The sequence below is a fragment of the Mobula hypostoma genome, chromosome 15, assembly GCF_963921235.1.
Source record: "Mobula hypostoma chromosome 15, sMobHyp1.1, whole genome shotgun sequence".
In the NCBI taxonomy this organism is placed as follows: domain Eukaryota; kingdom Metazoa; phylum Chordata; class Chondrichthyes; order Myliobatiformes; family Myliobatidae; genus Mobula; species Mobula hypostoma.
In genome coordinates, this window is record NC_086111.1 from 68790176 (window position 1) to 68813917 (window position 23742).

The 23742-nt window shown below is 44.7% G+C and overlaps 1 protein-coding gene across 1 annotated transcript in view; it reads right to left on the bottom strand.

Annotated features, from left to right (window-relative positions):
• The window catches only part of hmces (5-hydroxymethylcytosine binding, ES cell specific), a 62100-nt gene that overhangs the window by 17023 nt on the left and 21335 nt on the right, over window positions 1-23742 (bottom strand). Inside the window, exons 2-4 of the mRNA XM_063068422.1 lie at window positions 13757-13972; window positions 10401-10544; window positions 4395-4517 (exon numbers count right to left, since the gene is read on the bottom strand). Of these exons, the coding sequence (XP_062924492.1) occupies window positions 4395-4517; window positions 10401-10544; window positions 13757-13945 (456 nt within the window). The 5' untranslated portion in view covers window positions 13946-13972. The remainder of the gene's footprint in view (window positions 1-4394; window positions 4518-10400; window positions 10545-13756; window positions 13973-23742) is intronic.

Consider the following 23742-nt stretch of genomic DNA (forward strand, 5'->3'; position numbering starts at 1 on the left):
TGCAACACTACACACGAGTTTTTTTTATTCTATGCCCTAACCTATGAAGGCAAACAAAGGATTCAAAGTATACTTATTATCAAAGCATGTATAAATTATGCAACCTTGAGATTCACATGCTTACAGGCAGCCAAAAAGCAAGAATCCCAAAAGAGCCCAATTAAAAAAAGGGACCAACATCAAACGAGCAGAGAAGGAAACACAAATCATGCAAACAATAAAAGCAAGCATTACAAGCCAATTTCAGTCCAAAGACCCGGATTGCAGAGCAGCAAGAGCAGGCCCTTGGCATCAGTCTCAGTACATCATATAGCCAGGCAAATCACTGACCGCAAAGCTCACAGATACGAAGCACAAAGCAGCCGGAGCTTTCTTACAGTCTCAGTGTCACAGGGAGAGGAGTAAACGTCGTAGAAGAGCAAGCGGAATCAGCCCGACCCTCGCCTCCAGTCCCGATACCCTGTCTTTCTAGTCTATCCCACACTTAAATCGTCCTATATCACGACCCAACCTACCAATGTTACCATTTTTAAGGAACTTGAATCCCAATATCCCTCTCTTCATTAATCTGATTTCTGTTAGTGTGCGCGCAGGCACGTGTGCATAAAGGGGCTCGTTTTGCTGTTCAATGCACACAAAATGCCAAGGAAACTCAGCAGGTCAGGCAGCGTGGATTTCCCGTGATTAAAGTTTGTTTGCAAATAGAAAGTTGCAACACCCAGAATTAATATTTTTGTTTATTCTGACCATAGCAACAAATAATGATTGAATACAGATTGTGATCAACCTTAGGTTTTCCAAAACTGATGCAAGCAGGTGTGAGGTGTTGCATTTTGGGCGAATGCAGGGTTAAGACTTACACAGTGAATGGTAGGCACTGAGGAGTGTGGAAGAACAAAGAAAGGGTCTTGGGAATATAGATCCACAATGCTCTGAAAGTTGTACCACAGGTAGGTAGGGGAGCACATTTGGCACACTGGCCTTCATAAATCAGAGTATTGAGCGCAGGAGTTGGAAAGTTATGTTGAGATTGTAGAGCAGGTTAGTGAGGCAAAATTTGGAATATTGTGTGCAGTTTTGACCAGCTTGAAAGAGTACAGAGAAAATGAACAAGGATGTTGCTGGAGCTTGCGGGCATGTTCTAGAGGAAGGTTGGATAGATTAGGATTGTATTCCTTTGAGTGCAGAACGAGGGGTGATCTTACAGAGATATACAAATAATGAGAGAAATCATGCTCTTCCCCTTCAAATTTAGAACACATGGCTTGCTCTGACAGTTCAGAAGTGTTTTTATTTTTAAAACAATCAAGCCTCACAAATTTCACCCCCAAATGTAGAATGGGTCCATTTCAAAATTATGCAGGGTATATAAAATTATATGTAAGGTATACAAAACTTATGAGGGGTACAGATCAGGTGAATGCTTGTGGACTTTCTTTCCCTCAGCTTGGGTGAGATTAGAACGATCGGTTTTGGAAAACTCAGAATGTTGATCGCAATCTGTATTTAAGCCTAATTTGCTGCTATAACCGCAATTAACAAGAAATTCGGTTCTGGGTGTTGCAGCTTCCTACTGCAAGCAACTCTGATCACTGAATATTATCCATATCTCGCTTTGATTCATGCCACTAAGTTAAATTTAGAACCAGCTTGCCACGTTGGATCCCATGAAGATGTACTATAATGACCTGGCCAAGGGGCATACAAAATTCCACACAGACACCAAACCTTCTCTTCTGACTCTCCTGATTAGCTCCTTAAAAGACTCTCAAGGAGTTTCAAGGACTGGTTCACTTATTGGGAGAGCCTGGACAGGCTCGGATATTTTTTCCTATAGCATATAGGGCCAAGGGGAGAACTCAAAAGGTTTATAAATTTGTTAAAAGTATAGATAAGGAGTATAGAGACAGCCTTTCACCTACACTAGGGAGAGTAAAAGTAGCCCACAAGACATAGGAACACAATTAGACCATTTGGCCCATCAAGTCTGCTCTCCCATTCCATCATGGCTGATTTAGAAAACATAGAAAAACATACAGCACAATACAGGCCCTTCGGCCAACAAAGCATTGCCGAACATGTCCCTACCTTAGAACTACCTAGGCTTTACCAATAGCCCTCTATTTTTCTAAGCTCCACGTAGCCATCCAGGAGTCTCTTAAAAGACCCTATTCTTTCCGCCTCCACCACCGTCGCCGGGAGCCCATTCCACGCACTCACCACTCTCTGCATATAAAACTTACCCCTGACATCTCCTCTGTACCTACTTCCAAGCACCTTAAAACTATGCCCTCTCGTGCTAGCCATTTCAGCCCTGGGGAAAAGCCTCTGACTATCCACACGATCAATGCCTCTCATTATCCTGTACACCTCTATCAAGTCACCTATCATCCTTTGTCGCTCCAAGGAGAAAAGGCCATGCTCACTCAACCTATTCTCAAAAGGCATGCTCCCCAATCCAGGCAACGTCCTTGTAAATCTCCTCTGCACCCTTTCTATGCTTTCCACGTCCCTCCTATATATAATGAGGCCACGAGAATTGAGCACAGTACTCCAAGTGGGGTCTGACCAGGGTCCTATATAGCTGCAACATTACCTCTCGGCTCTTGAACTCAGTCCCACGATTGATGAAGGCCAATGCACAGTGTGCCTTCTTAACCACAGAGTCAACCTGTGTAGCAGCTTTGAGTGTCCTATGGACTCGGACCCCAAGACCCCTCTGATCCTCCACACTGCTTAGAGTCTTACCATGAATAATACATTCTGCCATCATATTTGACCTACCAAAATGAACCACCTCACACTTATCTGGGTTGAACTCCATCTGCCACTTCTCAGCCCAGTCTTACATCCTATTAATGTCCCGTTATAACTTCTGACAGCCCTCCACACTATCCACAACACCCCCAACCTTTGTGTCATCAGCAAATTTACTAAACCATCCCTCCACTTCCTCATCCAGGTCATTTATAAAACTCAAAGATTTATCATCCCACTCCCTTACCTTCTCCGCATAAACTCTGACAGCCTGACCAGTCAAGAACGTACCCACCTCTGCTTTAAATATACCCAGTGTCAGCCTCCACAGTCATCTGTGCAATAGATTCCACAGGTTCACCAACTACTGGATAAAGAAATTCCTCCTCATCTCTGTTCTACAAGGATGTCCTTCTATTCTGTGTCTGTGCCCTCAGGTCCTAAAATTACCCACTGTAAGGAACATCCTTTCCACACCCACACTGTCTAGGCGTTTCAATATTTGATAGGTTTCAATGAGATCCCCCTTCATCCTTCTAAATTTCAGCAAGTACAACTCCAGGGCCATGAAACACTCTTCATACATTAACCCTGCAATTCCTGGAACCATTCTCGTGAACCTCCTCCTCTGGACCCTGAACTATACCAGCATGTTTTTCTTAAACAAGGGGCGCAAAACGGCTCCAAATACTCCAACTGCAGTCTGACCGATGCCTTATAAAGCTTCAGCCAGCATAGGTTTAAAGTGATGGGGGGCAAGCTTTAAAAGATGACCTGGGGGGCAAGCTTTTCCACACAGAACATGTCGGGTACAAGAAACAAGCTGAAGTAGCAGAGCCAGATATAATTACTATATTTCAAAATTTAAAGTAAATTTATTATTCAAGTAAGCATCTGTTACCATATACTACCTTCAGATTCATTTTCTTACAGACTTTTATTGGAGTTACAGAATACACGTGGACTAAGATGTTAACTATCCTGTGCCATCACCAGTGGGATCATCAGTTGATCTGCCACCTGCCTTCAGGAGTTTCGGCCCGCTTATGATCAAGACTCCCTCGAGGCGGTGGGCCAGCAGTGCTAAAGCACCACTTCCCACTGGTGAGCTTAAAAACTTGGCATCTGCCTCTATCAGAGTTGTTGTCACTTCCATCCAACAGATAGTCTGCTCTTCAAACACAACAGAATTCATGAAAAAACGTACATAACAAAGATCGACAAACAACCAGTGTGCAAGAGAGGACCACTTGTGCAAATAATTTTTTAAAAAGTAAATAAATATTACTGAGAACATAAATTGCAGAGTCCTTGATGTTTAGACAGGTAGGTGGATAGAAAAGATTTTGAGGAATAAAACACAAACAAATGGGACAGCCCAGATAGGCACTTTGGTCAGCATAGATGAGTTCAGCCAAAAGGCCTGTTTCCCATTGTATAGCCCAGCTAAGCACCTTGGTCAGCATAGACTAGCTGGGCTGAAGGGCCTGTTTCCACTGTGATAGAAACCTTAAGGACCCTCTAACAGGGGTTCCTAACCTGGAGTCCATGGACCCCTTGCTTAATGGTATTGGTCCATGGCATTAAAAAAAAAGACAGGAAAGGCACAATGAAAATTCAACCTTTTATTATCTCACCTCTTCTTTTTCACAGGTCTGTGGAAAGTGGATGAAATAGGGCTGCTTCTCCCCTGGTTGCTTCTGCCACTCGAAGAATCCATCAGCCAACACTACACAGCGCTGGCCTTTCAGAAGCGGTTCCTGGCAAAAGCAACATTAAGATGATTACAGGTTCTTGTTAAGAGTGTCGAGTTGTTCACATTGGGTCACACTCTCCTGAGATTTTCCCTAATGCCAATATTACGATTTCTAAATCACCTGTGCGTTAATGTTATGCAACCATCATTTAGAGTCCCCATTGCATTTTAACAAAAGCAGTATTATTTTTTCATATCAGGGGTCATTGGGAAAAATTCCTACACTCAACATGACCGTACTATGGAATTCCCACAAACCACAGTTCATAATGCATCAATTATTAATTTTTAAATGGAGGCCATTGACTTCCATTATGTGAGACCACATGTACAATAGATTTTGAAATCTATATTCAAGTCAATTTCCTTTATGTAGGTAATGATATGCCTGTAATAGAGCGAATGTTACAAATGCTTGCCGGGTCATTCCTGGGTGGTGTGACTGTCCTGTGAGATTAAGCCGATTGGCCTATACTCTTAGACTTCAGAAGAATGAGACGTGATCTCACTGAAATATAAAATATTTAATGAGACATGACAGGGTGAACCCTCCAGGAGGACGACAACCTTGTGATGGTTTGGAGGCTTGCGTGCCTCCATGACCCGGAGAGCTACGTTGGCTGGAGTCAGGGCTTTATGCTTTGCCTCTTGGCAGGGTCACTCATGCCAAACAGGTCAAAGGGCAGAGGATAGACGAACAGTGATCCACCAGTCCTCCAGGTTCAGCTCAGGGCTAACAACTCTGACTGGTGAAACAAAACCGTTTTGGAAACAGCAATGAAGAATCCTTCTACATCGGGGTGCGACGTTGCTCCTGAGTCTCCACCCTAGAGTTGCATGACAAACTAAGAAGAAGCCACTGACATGATGAAGGAAGCCCTGAACACTGCCAGAGATGGAGGACATTCAGTGCTGCCCTAAACGCCAGAGGTATAATAACAGAAGACAGATGATGTTTCACAAGGCTGGGAAATCTAGAAGCAGGGCTTAGTTATTCAGCACCAAGAAGAAAAAGGCTGTTCTTCACCAGAGGGTGAATTGATGGTGCAGGCCATACAGTACGTTCAACATAGAAGTGAATAAATGTTTGGATAACAAGTGGTTTAATAAAAGGAAGTGCCACAGAGGTACGGGGCACCATGGTAGTGTAATGGTTAGCATATCGCTACTACGGCACCTGCAACTAGGGTTCATTTCCTGCTGCTGTCGGTAAGCAGTTTGTACGTTAGCCCGCATGACCGCGTGGGTTTCCTCTGGAAGCTCTGGTTTCTTCCCACATTTCAAAGGTGTACGGGTTAGCAGGCTAATTGATCACATTGGTGTAATTAGGAGGCACACGCTGGTTGGGCCACATGAGCCTGTTACCACGCTGTATATCTAAATAAATAAAAATAAAAGGTCGAATGTAACCTTACTGAATAGCAAGGCAGGTGCAGGGGACATTGGGGCAGCATGGTAGCGTAGTGGTTAGCAAAACACTTTATAGTACCAGCAACTTGGGTTCAATTCCCGCCACTGTCTGTAAGGAGTTTGCATGTTTTCCCCGTGACTGCGTGTGTTTCCTCCAAGAGCTCCGGTTTCCTCCCACAGTCCAAATAACATAAAATGTAGGAGTAAAATTAGGCCATTTGGCCCATCGAATCTGCTCTACTATTTTATTATGGCTGATCCATTTTTCCTTTCAGTCCCAATCTCCTGCCTTCTCCCCGTATCCCTTCATGCCCTGAGCAGTCAAGAATCTATCAACCTCTGCCTTAAATATATGAAAAGACTTGGCCTCAACAGATGCCTGTGGCAATGAATTCCACAGATTCACCAGTCTTGGGCTAAAGAAATTCCTTCTCATCTCCATTCTAAATGGACAACCCCTCTCTATTCTGAGGCTGTGTCCTCTGGTCTTAGACACTCCCACCATAGGGAACATCCTCTCCAGATCCACTTTATCAAGGCGTTTCAATATTCAATAGGTTTCAATTAGGTCATTCCTCATTCTTCCGAATTCCAGTGAATACAGGCCCGATACTGGTTGGTAGGTTAATTAGTTATTGTAAACTGTCCTGTGATTAAGGAGCTGGTGGTAGACCTGAGGAGAGCTAAGGTACTGGTGACTCCTGTTTCCATCCAGGGAGTCAGTGTGGACCTGGTGGAGGATTACAAATACCTGGGGATACGAATTGATAATAAACTGGAATGGTCAAAGAACACTGAGGCTGTCTACAAGAAGGGTCAGAGCCATTTCTATTTCCTGAGGAGACTGAGGTCCTTTAACATCTGCCGGACGATGCTGAGGATGTTCTACGAGTCTGTGGTGGCCAGTGCTATCATGTTTGCTGTTGTGTGCTGGGGCAGCAGGCTGAGGGTAGCAGACACCAACAGAATCAACAAACTCATTCGTAAGGCCAGTGATGTTGTGGGGATGGAACTGGATTCTCTCACGGTGGTGTCTGAAAAGAGGATGCTGTCCAAGTTGCATGCCATCTTGATCAATGTCTCCCATCCACTACATAATGTACTGGGGGGATACAGGAGTACATTCAGCCAGAGATTCATTCCACCGAGATGCAACACAGAGCGTCATAGGAAGTCATTCCTGCCTGTGGCCATCAAACTTTACAACTCCTCCCTTGGAGGGTCAGACACCCTGAGCCAATAGGCTGGTCCTGGACTTATTTCATAATTTACATATTACTATTTAACTATTTATGGTTCTATTACTATTTATTATTTATGGTGCAACTGTAACGAAAACCAATTTCCCCCGGGATCAATAAAGCATGACTATGACTATGATTAGGCTAGGGTTAGTTTAAATCAGGGGTTGCTGGACAACATGGCTCGAAGAGCCAGCAGGACCTATTCTGCAATGTATCTCGAAATAAATAAGTAAGCATTATTTTCTCCTTTTGCTAATTCTTATGCTCCTGTGTTCTGTCAGGTATTAAGCAAATAAGCAAAGGGAGATACACATCAGTCACGATCTCAATAAATGACGACATACATCCCCGAGAGTCTCAGGTGCTTACTCTGTAAAGGTGACTACTATTGAGGGGTACTTCATTCACTTTAAAGCCTTGGGGAAAAGTCAGAGATTCTGAAAGATAAGTGTACTGCGCAAAAGTCTTGGGCACACGTAAAGAAAACTCTGTAATGCGAAGATGCTTTCAAAAACAATGAAATGAAAAGTTTCTAAATATCAAAAAGTTTACCATAAGGGGCAGTAAATAGTTAAAAAAATTCTAATCAATATTTGGTGTTGCCACCCTTTGCCTTTAAAACGACATTAATCCTCTCAGGTACGATGTTGTGCAATTTTATAAGAAAATCGGCTGGTAGGTTGTAATAAAGTCAATTCAATTCAAGCATCTAAGAACTTGCCACAGTTCTTCAGTAGACTTTGGCTATCTCGCTTGCTTCTATCTTTCCAGGTAATCACAACACGACCAAAGGCGACATTCTTCAGACAGTTCATGATGCTGTCACTTTCAATTTCAAATATGATTCTGCTACTATCGAAGCCTGTGATCCACGTTTTCAGGCCGATTGAGTGATCTGGCACTTTGCTGACTCCGAGGGCATTCAGTGAGGTTTTGAGAGAAGTGTACGGCCTGGAGATACGGCACGGGCCCACGATCGACTCCATTTCGCGTCAATCGCATCAAGATAGATTGAATCAGATAAAGCACCAACAAGGATGAGAGCAGAAGGTAAGCGGGTGTTCAGTGCTGCCTACCTGCAAGCAACCAATCTCTCTCAGTCGCGCTCTCTCTCTCCTCCCTCCCTCCTGGAGAAAGGTGTCTGTCGCCGCCCCACCCCCCCACCCTGCCAGAGTCCTGGCCCTTCACGATGGTTCTCCACAATGGCCACTCCTTTCTCCTTGGTATGGTGGCTATGAAGACTGCCCCACACGCTGTGCTGTGCTGTGCGCCTGCTAATATGATGAACTGATAAGCAAGCCCTACTCTGGGCTGCTGCGGGTTTCAGTTCTGAAGACTAAATTTTGGTTTGGAATGCTGTTGTTCGCTTCAATTGTTTGAGTGATTTGTATTTTTTTTCTTTCTCTTGCATATCAAGGTTCTTTTTTTTTCCTTTAAATTGGGTTTTTTTTGGGCTTCTTGCTTTTGGCTACACGTGAGCAAGCAAATTTCAAGGTTGCATAATTTATACATTCTTTGACAATAAATGTACTTGAATCTTGCATACATACTTTCATAATAAATGTACTTTGAATCTTTGAAGTTAAGATCAGGGGTCAGAGGAGGCCATAGCATCTGAAAAAATCTAACATGCCTAAGACTTCTGCACAGTCCTGCAGGGATAGAAATGACTATGATGAAAACTTTATTCACTTAACTCCTCTTTCACTATTCTTAGGGCAAATAGTTTTAACACCCTAAGGGAACACAAGCGAGGAAAGAATAGAGAAGTCTTGACAAGGTCAGGAGAGCTGAGGAGAGTCATAACTTGTTGGTGTGAATGGCTAGTTTTCTGTAGGGGGCAATACTGTAGCGTAGTAGTTAGCATAATGCTTTATTGTGCTAGGTGTAATATCGGGGTTCAATTCCCTTCACTGTCTGAAAGGAGTTTGTCATTCTCCCCACGACTCTGCGGGTTTTCTCTGAGTGCTCCCATTTCTTCCCACATTTCAAAGATGTACGGTGAGCGTTAAGAGAGTTGTGGGCATGCTCTGTTGACGAGGGAAGTGTGTTGACACTTCTGGGCTGTTCCCAGCACATCCTCACTGACTTAACTGGATGTAAACAACACACTTTGATGTACATGTGAACAAAGCTTTCTTTTTAAAAAAAGCAAAAGTGTTCTAAATACTTCGGAGTGAGAATCAAAAGTCAACACTTCAGGTAAATGTTGTTTCCCAGTTGGTGCCTATTCTGTGGGTCCGATGTCACCCTACCAACTGCATATCAATGACAGTGGAGTCGCTGGATCAATGTGTGTGACTGCCATGAGAACCACCTGCTCACTGAGGTATCATACCTCAGCTGGCCAGTCCGCGACTACCAGAGGCCCACCCGCTCACCGAGGTATCATACCTCAGCTGGCCAGTCCGCGACTACCAGAGGCCCACCCGCTCACCGAGGTATCATACCTCAGCTGGCCAGTCCGCGACTACCAGAGGCCCACCCGCTCACCGAGGTATCATACCTCAGCTGGCCAGTCCGCGACTACCAGAGGCCCACCCGCTCACCGAGGTATCATACCTCAGCTGGCCAGTCCGCGACTACCAGAGGCCCACCCGCTCACCGAGGTATCAACCTCAGCTGGCCAGTCCGCGACTACCAGAGGCCCACCCGCTCACTGAGGTATCATACCTCAGCTGGCCAGTGTGCGACTACCAGAGGCCCACCCGCTCACCTAGGTATCATACCTCAGCTGGCCAGTCCGCGACTACCAGAGGCCCACCCGCTCACCGAGGTGTCATACCTCAGCTGGCCAGTCCGCGACTACCAGAGGCCCACCCGCTCACCGAGGCGTCAAACCTTGCCGGATCAGTGTGCGATTACCAGGACAGCCTCCCCACTCATTGGTGTCATACGTCACTGGATCAGTGTGTGAACACTGTGAGTCCCTCCCACTGTCTAAGGTGTCGTATGTTGTTTAAACAACGTATGACCATTGTGAGACCCATTAACTGAGGCATCCTACCTCGCTGGATCTGTGTGTGACTACTGTGAGACCCACCCACTCACTGAGGCGTCATACCTTGTTTAAACAATGTATGACTACCGTGAGACCTTCCCACTAACTGAGGCGTTGTACCTCATTGGATCAGAGTGCAATTACCATGACACACTCCCCACTGGTGTTATACCTCGTTGGATCAGTGTGTGACTACCGTGAGACCCCCCCCCCACTCACTGAGGCGTCATACCTTATACGACTTCTTCTGCATCATCCCATCACTACGACAGTTGCTGGTATGGTACTGCATTTTCGAGGGGTCGTTTTCCCGAAACCAGGAAGGAATAAGGCCCCACCGCATGGCTGCCAGCATAGGCTCTCCACTCTCTGCCTCCTGTCAAAACAAGAGTCAGGTGACGAAACAGTAGCAATGGTTTTCATCTCTAACCTGGGTACAGACCCAATACCCAATAAGAACCACAACTAAGAGTGCTGTTGGCATCTCAGAAACTAGTCTAGCTGGTCCCTCCAGAAAAACTGGAAGATAGCAGTCCAGTACTACTGAAGTGTGAGATTCAGATTCATTTATTTATCACGTGAACATCGAAACACACAGCGAAATGTGTCATTTGCATCAAGACCAACACACCCAAGGATGTGCTCGGAGCAGCCCACAAGTGTCGCCACACACTCCAGCACCAACATAGCAGGCCCACACTGTTCGTCAGAACAACACAGAACACAAGCAACAAAACAACATGCAAAAAAAGCCCCGCTCCTCCCTCCCATCCAGAGTCCTCCAAACCCAAGACAGGTCTCCAGCAGACTTGCCTGGGCCTCCAACTTCCCCAGTGGACTTCAAACTATAGACCCCCAGGATTTCAGCCATCAGACGTTGACTTCCAGACTTCTGATTGATCTTCAGGACTCTATCTTTTTGGTATCGACCCCATGACTAGCTGATGACGGGACCCCGAACTTCAGGCCATGAACTCGTCTTGCCAACGATGGGACCCTGAACTCCGCACTTGCCAATGATGGGATCCCAAGCCCCAAGCCACGAACTCCAGACTTACTGACTTGCACACCTGGGAGATCACTGGCTCGCCTATCCCCTGCTCCCATAGACATTGGACCCTGGGACCCAGCTACCTCGGGGGACTAGCTAATGTTAGTAGCACTAGGTTCTTAGTGCTATAGTGAGGGGGCTTATTGTGTCCAGTCTGAAGCAGCACATACACCTTTGGTCTCTACCAGGCACTCATCTCTCACCTGTGGTTCCAAGTAGCTGCTTGCGTACGACAGTACGCAACCCTGTACACTGCTTTGACAAGCGAGCTCAAAGTAAATTTATTATCAAAGTACACATATGTCACCGATACAACCATGAGATTCATTTTCTTGTGGGAAATTACAGTAAGTAATAGTATCAGGTAGAAACTGAGGCCGTCAGGCAGGAACTTGGAAACATGAATGTTCTTATCTTACCCATAGCCCTCTACTTTTCTAAGCTCCATGTATCCATTCAGGAATCTCTTAAAAGACCCTATAGTTTCCACCTCCACCACCGCTGCTCGCGGCCCATTTCATGCACTCACCACTCTCTGCATAAAAAACTTACCCCTGACATCTCCTCTGTACCTGCTTCCAAGCACCTTAAAACTGTGCCCTCTTCTGCCAGCCATTTCAGCCCTGGGAAAAAGCCTCTGACTATCCACAAGATCAATGCCTCTCATCATCTTGTACACCTTTATCAGGTCACCTCTCATCCTCCGTCACTCAAAGGAGAAAAGACAAAGTTCACTCAACCTATTCTCATAAGGCGTGCTCCCCAGTCCAGGCCACATCTTTGTAAATCTCCTCTGCACCCTTTCTATGGCTTCCACGTCCTTCCTGTAGTGAGGCAACCAGAACTGAGCACAGTACTCCAAATGGGGTCTGACAAGGGTCCTACATAGCTACAATGTTACCTCTCGGCTCTTAAACTCAATCCCACGATTGATGAAGGCCAATTGAACATATACCTTCTTAACCACAGAGTCAACCTGCGCAGCAGCTTTGAGTGTCCTGTGGACTCAGACTCCAACATCCCTCTGATCCTCCACACTGCTAAGAGTCTTACCACTAATGCTATATTCTGCCATCATATTCGAATTACCAAAATGAACCACCTCACATTTATCTGGATTGAACCCCATCTGCCACTTCTCAGCCCAGTCTTGAATCCTATCAATGTCCCGCTGTAACCTCTGACAGCTCTCCACACTACCACAACATCCCCAACCTTTGTGTCATCAGCAAACTTACTAACCCATCCCTCCACTTCCTCATCCATGTCATTTTTAAAAATCACGAAGAGTAGGGGTCCCAAAACAGATCTGAGGCACACCACTGGTCACCGACCTCCATGCAGAATATGACCTGTCTACAATTACTCTTGGCTTTCTGTGGGCAAGCCAGTTGCAGTCCACAAAGCAGTGTCCCCTTGGATCCCATGCCTCCTTACTTTCTCAATAAGCCTTGCATGGGGTACCTTATCAAATGCCTTGCTGAAATCCATATACACGAGGTCATCCCTCATTCTTCTGAATTCTAGTGAATACAGGCCCAGAGCCATCAAATGCTCTTGATATGACAAGCTGTTCAATCCTGGAATATTTTTCATAGACCTCCTTTGGACCATCTCCAGCTTCAGCACAGCCTTTCTAAGATAAGGGACACAAAACTGCTCATAATACTCCAAGTGAGGCTTCACCAATACTTTATAAAGTCTCAACATCACACCATTGCTTTTGTATTTTAGTCTTCTTGAAATGAATACTAACATTGTATTTGCCTTCCTAACCACAGATTCAACCTGTAAATAAAAGCATGGAGACATGGTCAAGAGGTTCAGTCGTTGTTCAGACCAAACATCTGAATGGAGAATAAGTGTGATCCAAGTGACTTTGCCAGTGGAATGATTGTTGGTTTGGGTATCTCAGAAACTCCTGAGCTCCTGGAATCTTCACGCACAATAGTCCTTAGAGTTTACAGAGAAAAACAAAAAAATATCCAGGGAGCAGCAATTCTGTGGGCAAAAACATCATGTTCATAAAAGGGGTCAAAGGAGAATGGCCAGACTGGTTCAAGCTGACAGGAAGGTGACAGTAACTCAAATAACCACACTTTACAACAGTGGTGTGCAGAAGAGCCAACAACGCATCGAACCCTGGGCTACACCAACTTCCATTCATCTAACTAATAAAGTAACCACTGAGTGCAGATGCACTTTGATGATTTACTTTTATTTTGGAAATGGTGGTTAAGTGGCACGATTTGTCAGAGGAAATGGTAGAGGTGATTACAATAACACTAAAGAGAGTTTTGCAAATATACGTGAACAGGAAAGGTTTAAAGGGCGATGTTAGAGATGGCAAATGCTGAAATCTGGAGCAAAAGGGGTATAGGCTGTACGAAAGGAAACGGGCAGCTCAGGTACCGCCTTGGTTAGCATTGTCAAGTCGGGCCAAAGGGCCTGTTCCCATGCTACAAAACTCTAAAACACAGAAGATCATTCTATTGATCATCAGGCAACATAGAAATAGAGAGGATGAAATCAATTACTTTGTCAAAATGTCGTCTGGAAACCAGCACTGGACTGTTGGAATGTGGGCTTCTGTTGAACGAGGGTCTATACTTATCTTGGTCCCCATCTCTCCATTCAGGCTCTCGTCTCCTTCCTTGCCTGTCTCGATAAGAACAGGCGCGCTTAAGCTGATCAGCTGCCAGTGAGCACGCAGTGCGCCCACACATGACGACGCAAATCCTTACAGCAGAAGCCTGCAAGAGAGACAGCACAAGGTGGAACTGGTTATTATAATGCTGCAGGAGATGACCTGATGATATTTGAACCCTTTGACAGGCTGGGGATTCACACCCTAGCACATCAACATCCGTACTGCTCCCTTTTGCTGTTATGGACAAAGCCAGAACAGAGGAAGAAGTGTGAACATGAGGAAATCTGCAGATGCTGGAAATTCAAGCAACACACACACAAAATGCTGGTGGAACGCAGCAGGCCAGGCAGCATCTATAGGAAGAGGTACAGTCAACGTTTGCGGCCGAGACCCTTGATCAGGACTAACTGAAAGAAGAGCTAGTAAGAGATTTGAAAGTGGGAGGGGGAGGGAGAGATCCGAAATGATAGGAGAAGACAGGAGAGGGAGGGATGGAGCGAAGAGCTGGAAAGTTGATTGGCAAAAGGGATACGAGGCTGGAGAAGGGGGAGGATCACAGGACGGGAGGCCTAAGGAGAAGGAAAAGGGGAGGGGAGCCCAGAGGAAGATGGATAGCAGGCAAGGACTGATTGTGAGAGGGACAGAGAGAAAAAGGGGGGGGGGAGGAGATAATAGATAAATAAATAAGGGATGGGGTAAGAAGGGGAGTAGGAGCATTAACGGAAGTTAGAGAAATCAAAGTTCATGCCATCAGGTTGGAGGCTACCCAGACGGAATATAAGGTGTTGCTCCTCCAGCCTGAGTGTGACTTCATCTTGACAGTGGAGGAGGCCATGGATTGACATATCAGAATGGGAATGGGACGTGGAAGTAAAATGCGTGGCCACTGGGAGATCCTGCTTTCTCTGGCATAAATTAGGGTTCCTGTCTTCTCCTATCATTTCAGATCTCCCCCTCCCCCTCCCACTTTCAAATCTCTTTCTATCTCTTTTTTCAGTTAGTCCTGATGAAGGGTCTCGGCCCAAAACAGCGACTGTACTTCTTCCTATAGATGTTGCCTGGCCTGCTGCGTTCCACCAGCATTGTGTGTGTGTTGACGGGGTAAGAAATGACTGACAGAGCACACAGTCCGGCAGTATAAATAATGAGAAGGGGTCACTTCTTTCTATTTCAGTGCAACCCCAGGTTCGGATGACACAGTATGGCACATGAAGAGAAAAGCAGTGAAGTCACAAATATCCCAAAGTTGTGCAGGATGGCACATTAATTAACCACCAAGTTAGCAAAGTAGTTTTTATTTTAATTTAGAGATGCAGCACAGTAAAAGGTCCTTCTATCCCAATGAGCCTATCTATGTTGCCTAATTATACCCATGTGACCAATTCACCTCCTAACCCCGTACGTCTTTGGAATGTGGAAGGAAACTGAAACCCACGTGCTCACAGGGAGAACGTACAAACTCAAGAAAATCTGCAGACACTGGAAATCCAAAGCAACACACACACAAAATGCTGGAGGAACTCAGCAGGTCAGGCAGCATCTATGGAGAGGAATAAACATACATTTCAGGCTGAGGACTGCTGTCCGCCTGATCTATGCCCCTTATACACCTCTGTCAAGTCTCCTCTCATCCTCCTTCACCCCAAAGAGAAAAGCTCGAGCTCGCTCAACCTTTCCTCATAAGACCTGGTCTGTAGTCCAGGTACTATCCTGGTTGAGCACCCTCTTAAGCTTCCACATCCTTGTTATATTAAGGTGACCAGAAATGAACACAATATTCCAAGATTCTTACTACAGAGAAGTGTAGTATTCCGAAGGGCCAGCTCCAGATATTGTGGGGACGGTGAGACAGTATTTGGGTCATTGGAGAGAAACTGTTTCTAATTATAGTGGAGAATCCCGTGAGGTTGTTGGAATTTCATGTTTGGTTAAGCAGCAGACACCTAATTTTAAATTCTACAGAGCCTGGCATTTTATATAATATACTGAGAGCTGTTTTGAGCCCCTTATCTAAGAGAGGATGTGCTGGCATTGCACTGGGTCAGAGGAAGTTCATGAGAATGACCCCAGGAATGAAAGGGTTAACATACGAGAAGAGCTTGATGTCTCTGGGCCTGTACCTGCTGGAGTTTAAAAGTATGAGGGGGAATTCTCACTGAAATCTATTGAATATTGTTTAGCCCAGATAGAGTGGATGTGGACAGGATGTTTCCTATAGTGCAGGAATCTACAACCAAAGGGCATAGCCTCGGAATACAAGGCCATTGTATTTAGAGTAGAGATGGGGGGGGGGGGTTTCTTTAGCTAGAGGGCTTGAATCCGTGGAAGTCATTGCCAAGTCATTGGGTATATTTAATGCGAAGGTTGATAGGTTCTTGATTAATGAGGGCATCAAGTTATGGGGAGAAGGCAGAAGAATTCAGGACAATAAATCAGCCATGATGGAATGGCAAATTCAATGACCCAATTCTACTGCTATGTCTTATGGAATAAAATGTGCATAAATACCAGCATGTGTTCACAATGTAAACATCATTACTCAAGTTGGTTTGAAATATTTACAGTGCAGTGTAGTGACTGAGATAATAGATAAAGAGGCTAAATTATATGGATTAGAGTGGAATTAATATAAAAATCTGTGCTGAGCCAGCACAGACTCAATGGGCTGAAGGGCTGTATTCCATACATTATTCCTCTATGACTTCATAATTCCACAGTTCAGAAAAATGAGTGGTTTTGAAACAATGAAATAAAAGTTGTCTGACCAATGTAAGTAATATTCAATTTGCCAGCGGATATCAAGATTGGAACACTTTAGATTGGAAAGGTTATTACACTTGTATCAAATAAAAATCTAATTACAACCATCCCTCACATTCAAGCAAGCAATAAACTCTATTTATATGAGAGAGTCTTTCACAAGAACACTTGCAAGGATGTTGTTGGGACCCGAGGACCCGAGATACAGGGAAAGGTTCAATAGCTTTGGACTTTATTGCCTGGAGTGTAGGAGAATGCGGGGAAATTCCATACAGGGATAGAAGATTGTGAGGGGTATAAACAGGGTAAATGCAAGCAGGTTTTTTCCACGGAGTGTGGGTGAGACCAGAATTAGAAATTGTAGATCAAGGGTGAACGGTGAAATGTTTTAAGGTGAACTTAACTCAGAGGGTGTCGCAAGTGTGGGATGAGCCGCCAACGGAATTGCTGGAATTTGCAACATTTAACAGAAATTTGGTTAAGTACAGAGATGAGAGTGCTATGGTCCCAGTGCGGGTTAACGGGACAAGACAGAAGGATCCGTTTCTGTCCTGTGGTATTCTATGACTTTATTATGCCTTTTCTGCACATGCCTTTTTGCAAAGAAAGGGGAAGTGGTAAAGTCACAGTGCAAGTCCTGGATATCAATGAGGGTAGATACAAAAGAAAGAATTCAAGCGGTCAGAGGATCAAAACTGGATCTTTCCAGGTAAAGTTTATGACTGACTGAGTGCAACTACACCAAATATAGACCTGAAGTCTCTCTACCACACACACATTTCTTTAAGCTAACATTACTGTCATGTGCTCCTCCAGCTTCAAAATACATCCTTCTCTTAAAATTACAGCGACCAGAGATGTTGAAGTGGTGGGATGGACAATAGTTTTTGATTGTCTCTAGATTGTGGCCTCTGAGGGACTTTGCTATTGCTTGCATAGGGTGGTGGGGGGTGGGTTGAAGTTTTTGCTGGAGCAGGTTGGGGTTGGGGGGGGAGGATGGAGAATGGAAGCTTTTGCTGCAGCTTGTGGGGGGGGGCTTTGGTGTTCTAATGTCTTCTGGTCATTCATTCTTTGGGGTTTTTAATTCTGTTTTGTGGATGTCTGTAAAAAGTAAAAAAATTTAGGTTGTATACTGCATACATTCTCTGATATTAAATGGAACTATCGCACCTTGACTCTCCACATTTTGGGCATCACAGATGTCCCTCATCTCACCAAGAGTTGTCACCTTAAGAAACACTGTACAGTACACCACAGTACATGTTCTTTGGCAAACAATGTTATGTCGACCTTTTAACCACCTCCAAAATCAATCTAAGGCTTGCATAGTCCTCCATTTGGGTTTCCTGTCACAGTCCAAAGTCATACCGATTGGTAGATAAATTGGTCATTGTAAACTGTCCTGTAATTAAATCATTAAATCAGGAGAGTGCTGGGCAGTACAGCTTGAAAGGCCAGAATGGCCTGCTCTGCACTGTATCGCAAAATAAATAAAATATATATAAAAAATAAATTTATGACTGTAATTACAAATGCCATGGCACTGATTCCATGGCAAACCTATGATGTAATTGCATAAGCACCAGGTCCTATGAAATAAAAAAAAACAGCCATACCCATTTGAGATTCTTTAGTAACTAGGATCAGTTAAAATAATACAAGTACAGTGCATTCCAGTTAATTGGGACACATCAGGACCAGTACATTTTGGCCCAGTTAAGCAGCTGTCCCAATTAGTCGAAGTTTCATGGAAATAGTTGATTAGGTATATAAAAAGCAAACTGAGTATGTATTTAACTAAAATGCAGAAAAATTAAAATACTACCAATACTACTGCAGTATTATAAGACGATTAGCTCCTAATACTTATCAACAGAGGAATTCATCCTGTTCTTTTGACCGTAAGTGAACAAGATCAGCACAGACACTTAGTGCAGATAATGGACGGTCTTTCTACAATACTATTAAAGATTGCATCCTCCAAATCCTCATTTTCATTCTAGCATCCAAAATGTTTCCTTCAAAGTAGAAACTACGAAGAATTTGATACTTTCAAATTCTTAATAGATTCTAACTTGTGAAATAGCGAAATTGTTTCAGTTTCACTCCCGGCTATTTCTGGTATCTCCAAGCCTGAATGATTGAAGCTGCAGAGAGCAGAACAGATCTGAATTGTCTTACTGTTTATTTCTCATTAACTACCACTGACAAAAACAGCTGATTTTTCAACACAAACACATGCAACTGATACGATTTAAAAACTGTTTGCTTGAAGCACAGTGTTCTGCCTAATGCCCATGAGACTGCACCATCAAACTAACATTAGTTAGAAATGTCCTGCCCCAATTAAGCGGCATAGTGTTCCAAATAAATAACGGGAATCCTGGTGATTTTCTCCATTAGTTCTTTTATTCTTTAAGTGTTGCCTCAAATAAGTGGCTGCCCTGATTAAATAATGGTCCAATTAACAGCAAACCGCTGTATTTCTCTTGGGCTGCCAACTAGCGTTTTTTTTAAAAAGAGATTAGCTGTGTTGGCACCAGAGTGTGTGGCAACATTTGCGGGTTGCCCCCAGCACATCCTTAGCTGCGCTGATTGTTAACACGAATGACACATTTCACTGTTCCAATGTACTGTACATGCGATAAATAAATTCATCTGAATCTGCATTTGCCACATGTACACCAAAATATACAGTGAATTGTATTGTTTATGCCAATCGTCAGTACGGTACGAGGATGATCTGGGTGATTCACTATGCTTCTTAGGGAGCATGCCCTGATGAGGCCCTTCATTTGTTGGAGCTGACCATGGGTGCTGCATCACCAGCACGCTATCTTGCTGTTGGAATGCGTGGCGATATGTGCGAGCTGCCCCCAGCCCAACCTTGGGTGTGTTGGCTGTTAATGCAAATGACGTGTTTCACCGGGTGTTTGGATGCACATGCGAAAAATAAATCTGAATCTGGTGTCTGAGGACCAAAGGACAGCAAATGTCATCGCTTTGCTCAAAAGAAAGCCAGGAGAAATGAAGTAATTGTAGGAGAATGAGTTTAACTTTGGTGATGGGGAAACAATCAGATATTGTATTAGCACTCATTGGGTCAAATGTTGATTGATAAAGGTAATCCAGAAAGGCTGGATTATTGAAAGGTCTGGATCAGGGGTTCCCAACCTTTTTTTTTAATGCCATGGATCTCAGGTTGGGAACCCATGGCCTAGACGGAGTGGACCTGGAAAGGGCATTTCCTACAGTGAGGGAGTCTAGGACCAGAGGGCACAGCAGCAAAATAGAATGACCTCCATTAGGAACAGAGATAAGAAGGAATTTCTTTAGCAAGAGGGTAAATCTGTGAAATTCATTGCCACAGACAGCTGTGGAGGCCGTCACTGGGTATACTTAAAGCAGATGTTGATAGGTTCCTAATCAGTAGCGTGTCAAAGGATATGGGGAGAAGGCAGGAGAATGGGGTTGAGAGGGATAATAAATCAGCCATGATAGAATGGCAGGGCAGACTCGATGAGATGAATGACTTGGAAGGCCTTGGAAATAGGAAGACCAGCAGTGGCACAGATAGGAAATTGGCCAAATGACATGAAACATATAAAAGGAGGTGAACAAGTGTTCTCAGCCCTGGAGAGAAACATTTAATGGTGTCCCTGCAAGAAGACCACAAAGATTACTGATTTTCCTAATGACTCGAGCATACAGGGGTCTTGGGTGGCGGTATAGAGATACACCTCTACCAGAGCTGCAAGGTGCCCTTCCTTCCGCTAGCCCAGTGGTCCTCGACCACCAGGCCGCAAAGCATGTGCTACTGGGCCGCGAGGAAACGATATGATTTGGTGATACGAGTCAGCTGCACATTTCCTCATTCCCTGTCACGCCCACTGTTGAGCTTGAACGCACGCGAGGTCATTACCCGCGCGTCATCCATGTCAGCGTGGGAAGGAGATCAACTCCTCGAACTTGCAAATGACAGCGGGCTGAAAAGTATGCTTGACATAACATCTCTGCCGGCATTCTGGATCAAAGTCAAGGCTAAATATCCTGAGATAGCCACGAATGTACTGAAAACGTTGCTTCCATTTCCAACATATCTGCAATGAATGCAACGAAAACTAAATTGCGGAATAGACTGGACATAAGGAACCCCGTTTGAGTATCGCTGTCTCCCATCACCCCTCGATAGGACCATCTCGTTGCAGGAAAACAAGCCCAAGGCTCCCACTGATTCAGCGATATTGGTGTGTTGCAATGATTTTATATGTTCATACGGGGAAAATATGCGCTGTGTGTTTAATATCCAAATGTTACTTAAAATGTTATGATGCTATTGACTTATAAGTGACTTATATAACCATATAACAATTACAGCACGTTAACAGGCCATCTCTGCCCTTCTAGTCCGTGCCGAACGCTACTCTCACTTAGTCCCACCGACCTGCACCCAACCCATAACCCTCCATTCCGTTCCTGTCCATATACCTATCCAATTTTTCTTTAAATAATAATATCGAACCTGCCTCTACCACTTCTACTGGAAGTTCATTCAACACTTACTTCAAGTTCCCCTGTCCTCCCCTGATAATTGACTTATCACTGTATTCATGCGAGGAAAATATGCGCTGTGTGTTTAATATTAAATCCGTTAGATAAACCCTTTTAGAAACGAAATTGAGTGTATTAGCCACTTATCACCTATATGCCGGTCGTGATTAACCCCCACCCCCCCCCACCGAACAGAATCACCAAAAATGATTTGTAGGAAAAAATCAGCACGTACGTGCATGCGCACTGGTGCCCGCGCAAGGCTTCATGGTCTTCATGGTCATTGCAGTCTTTCTCGGGGTAAACACAACATATTTGACTTCTACTCTTGTCCACTGGCAACCCTACCACTACGCTCCCCCCCCCCCCCGGGGTCCACCGGTCCGCGTTGCAAAAAAGGTTGGGGACCTATGCGCTAGCCTGCGGATCACCCTTGGGCAAGGTGTAGTGCCTGTTTAGCCACCCCTCCACCTATCAGGATCACGTGAAGCCAGGTGGTGGATGGTCATAACACAAGTCCTGGTTATGCGACACTGACGCCAGGCAGACGATCTCTGAAGAGTATCGATAATGGCTGGGGTCGCCTGTCTTGTGAAGACACTGTCCAGAAGGAGGCAATGGCAAACACTTCTGTGGAAAAGTTGCCAAGAACAATTATGGTCGTGGATAGACCATGACTGCTCACGTCATACGACATGACACTTATTGATGATGAAGATATACAGGGGGCAATTTCCTAAACTTGGAAGTGGTAAAGTATTGGATGCCGGGACATAGCCAGATTCTTGTAAATGGGCAGACAGCAGCCGAAATTTATCACAGAAGTGCAGATTTGTTTTTCAATGGACGAATGAAGCGAGGCAATGAGGTCACAGTAACAGTTCTAAAAGGAGTACAGGAACAGAGATCTGCATGCTTATACGTAAAGATTGTTGAACAGCGCAGGGCAGATTAGGAAATCATTCTTAAAAATATATACAGGATTCTAATCGATACAGATAAATTATGTAACAATGAGCCATTATAAAACACCGGATCAGTGCTCTGGTTTCCTCCCACGTTCCACAGACGTACAGGTTTGGGTTAGTGAGTTGTGAGCATGCTGTGTGAGAAACATGGAAACACTTAACACGGCAAAACAATTCTCGCTGATTTGATTTGGCATAAGCAACACATTTCGCTCTCTGTTTCGATGTACATGTGACAAGTTAGTTAGTTCCTCTCCGCGCCTTCTGACGCATTGGGCAGCCATTTCTTTTATCATTTGTCTGTTTTTTTTAAATCAGGCTGAGTTGCTAGCGTGTCACTCAACCAGGCACGGCGTGCAGGGAGCTGGTCAGATTCAAACTTGGGACCACTCAAAGTCCAGCGTGGATGCCACTATACCAACAACCAGCTGACGTGACAAATAAAGCTAACTTTTATCATTTCTTGGCCTCACTTTTTAAGAAAGATACAAAGGCTTTGCAAGGTTCAGAAGCCTCTGCACTGAATCTAGGGAAGAGAGGTTTCTGGTACACGGACAGGGTGAATAATCTGGGGACAGCAGTATTTAGAACCATGAAGGATTGGGACAGGAGTAGTTGATAGATAGAAACCATTCCCATCAGCAGAAGGGTCAGAAACCAGAGAATGTGGAATGAAGTGACTGTCAAAAGAACCACACACATGGTACAGGGAGAAACTTTCTACACTGTGGTTATAATCTGGAATGCAGTAACAGCAAATTCATCTTAAAAGGAAGCCACAACAGCAATCCAGAAATCTGAAGTAAATGTAAAAGTGCAGTGACTAAGATGTTAACAGGAAAAATCTGCAAGGCCACAGAAGCATGTGGATGAGCAGCAAAGGGACTATCTGAACCTCACTGCTCGGCATCACAGTGCACGGTGGGCTGCGTGCCAGCAAAGGGACTATCCCACAGACTGGGAGATCGTTTTGCTGAACACCTACGCTCTATCCGCCAGAGAACGCAGGATCTCCCAGTGGCCACACATTTTAATTCCACGTCCCATTCCCATTCTGACATGTCTATCCACAGCCTCCTCTACTGTAAAGATGAAGCCACACTCAGGTTGGAGGAACAACCCCTTATATTCCGTCTGGGTAGCCTCCAACCTGATGGCATGAACATTGACTTCTCTAACTTCCACTAATGCCCCACCTCCCCCTCGTACCCCATCCGTTATTTATAAACACACACATTCTTTTTTTCTCTCTCTCCTTTTTCTCCCTCTGTCCCTCTCACTATACCCCTTGCCCATCCTCTGGGTTCCACCCGCCCGCCACCTTTTCTTTCTCCCTAGGCCTCCTGTCCCATGATCCTCATATCCCTTTTGCCAATCACCTGTCCAGCTCTTGGCTCCATCCCTCCCCCTCCTGTCTTCTCCCATCATTTGGGATCTCCCCCTCCCACTTTCAAATCTCTTACTAGCTCTTCTTTCAGTTAGTCCTGACAAAGGGTCTCGGCCCGAAATGTCGACTGTACCTCTTCCTAGAGATGCTGCCTGGCCTGCTGCATTCACCAGCAACTTTTATGTGTGCTGTTTGAATTTCCAACAT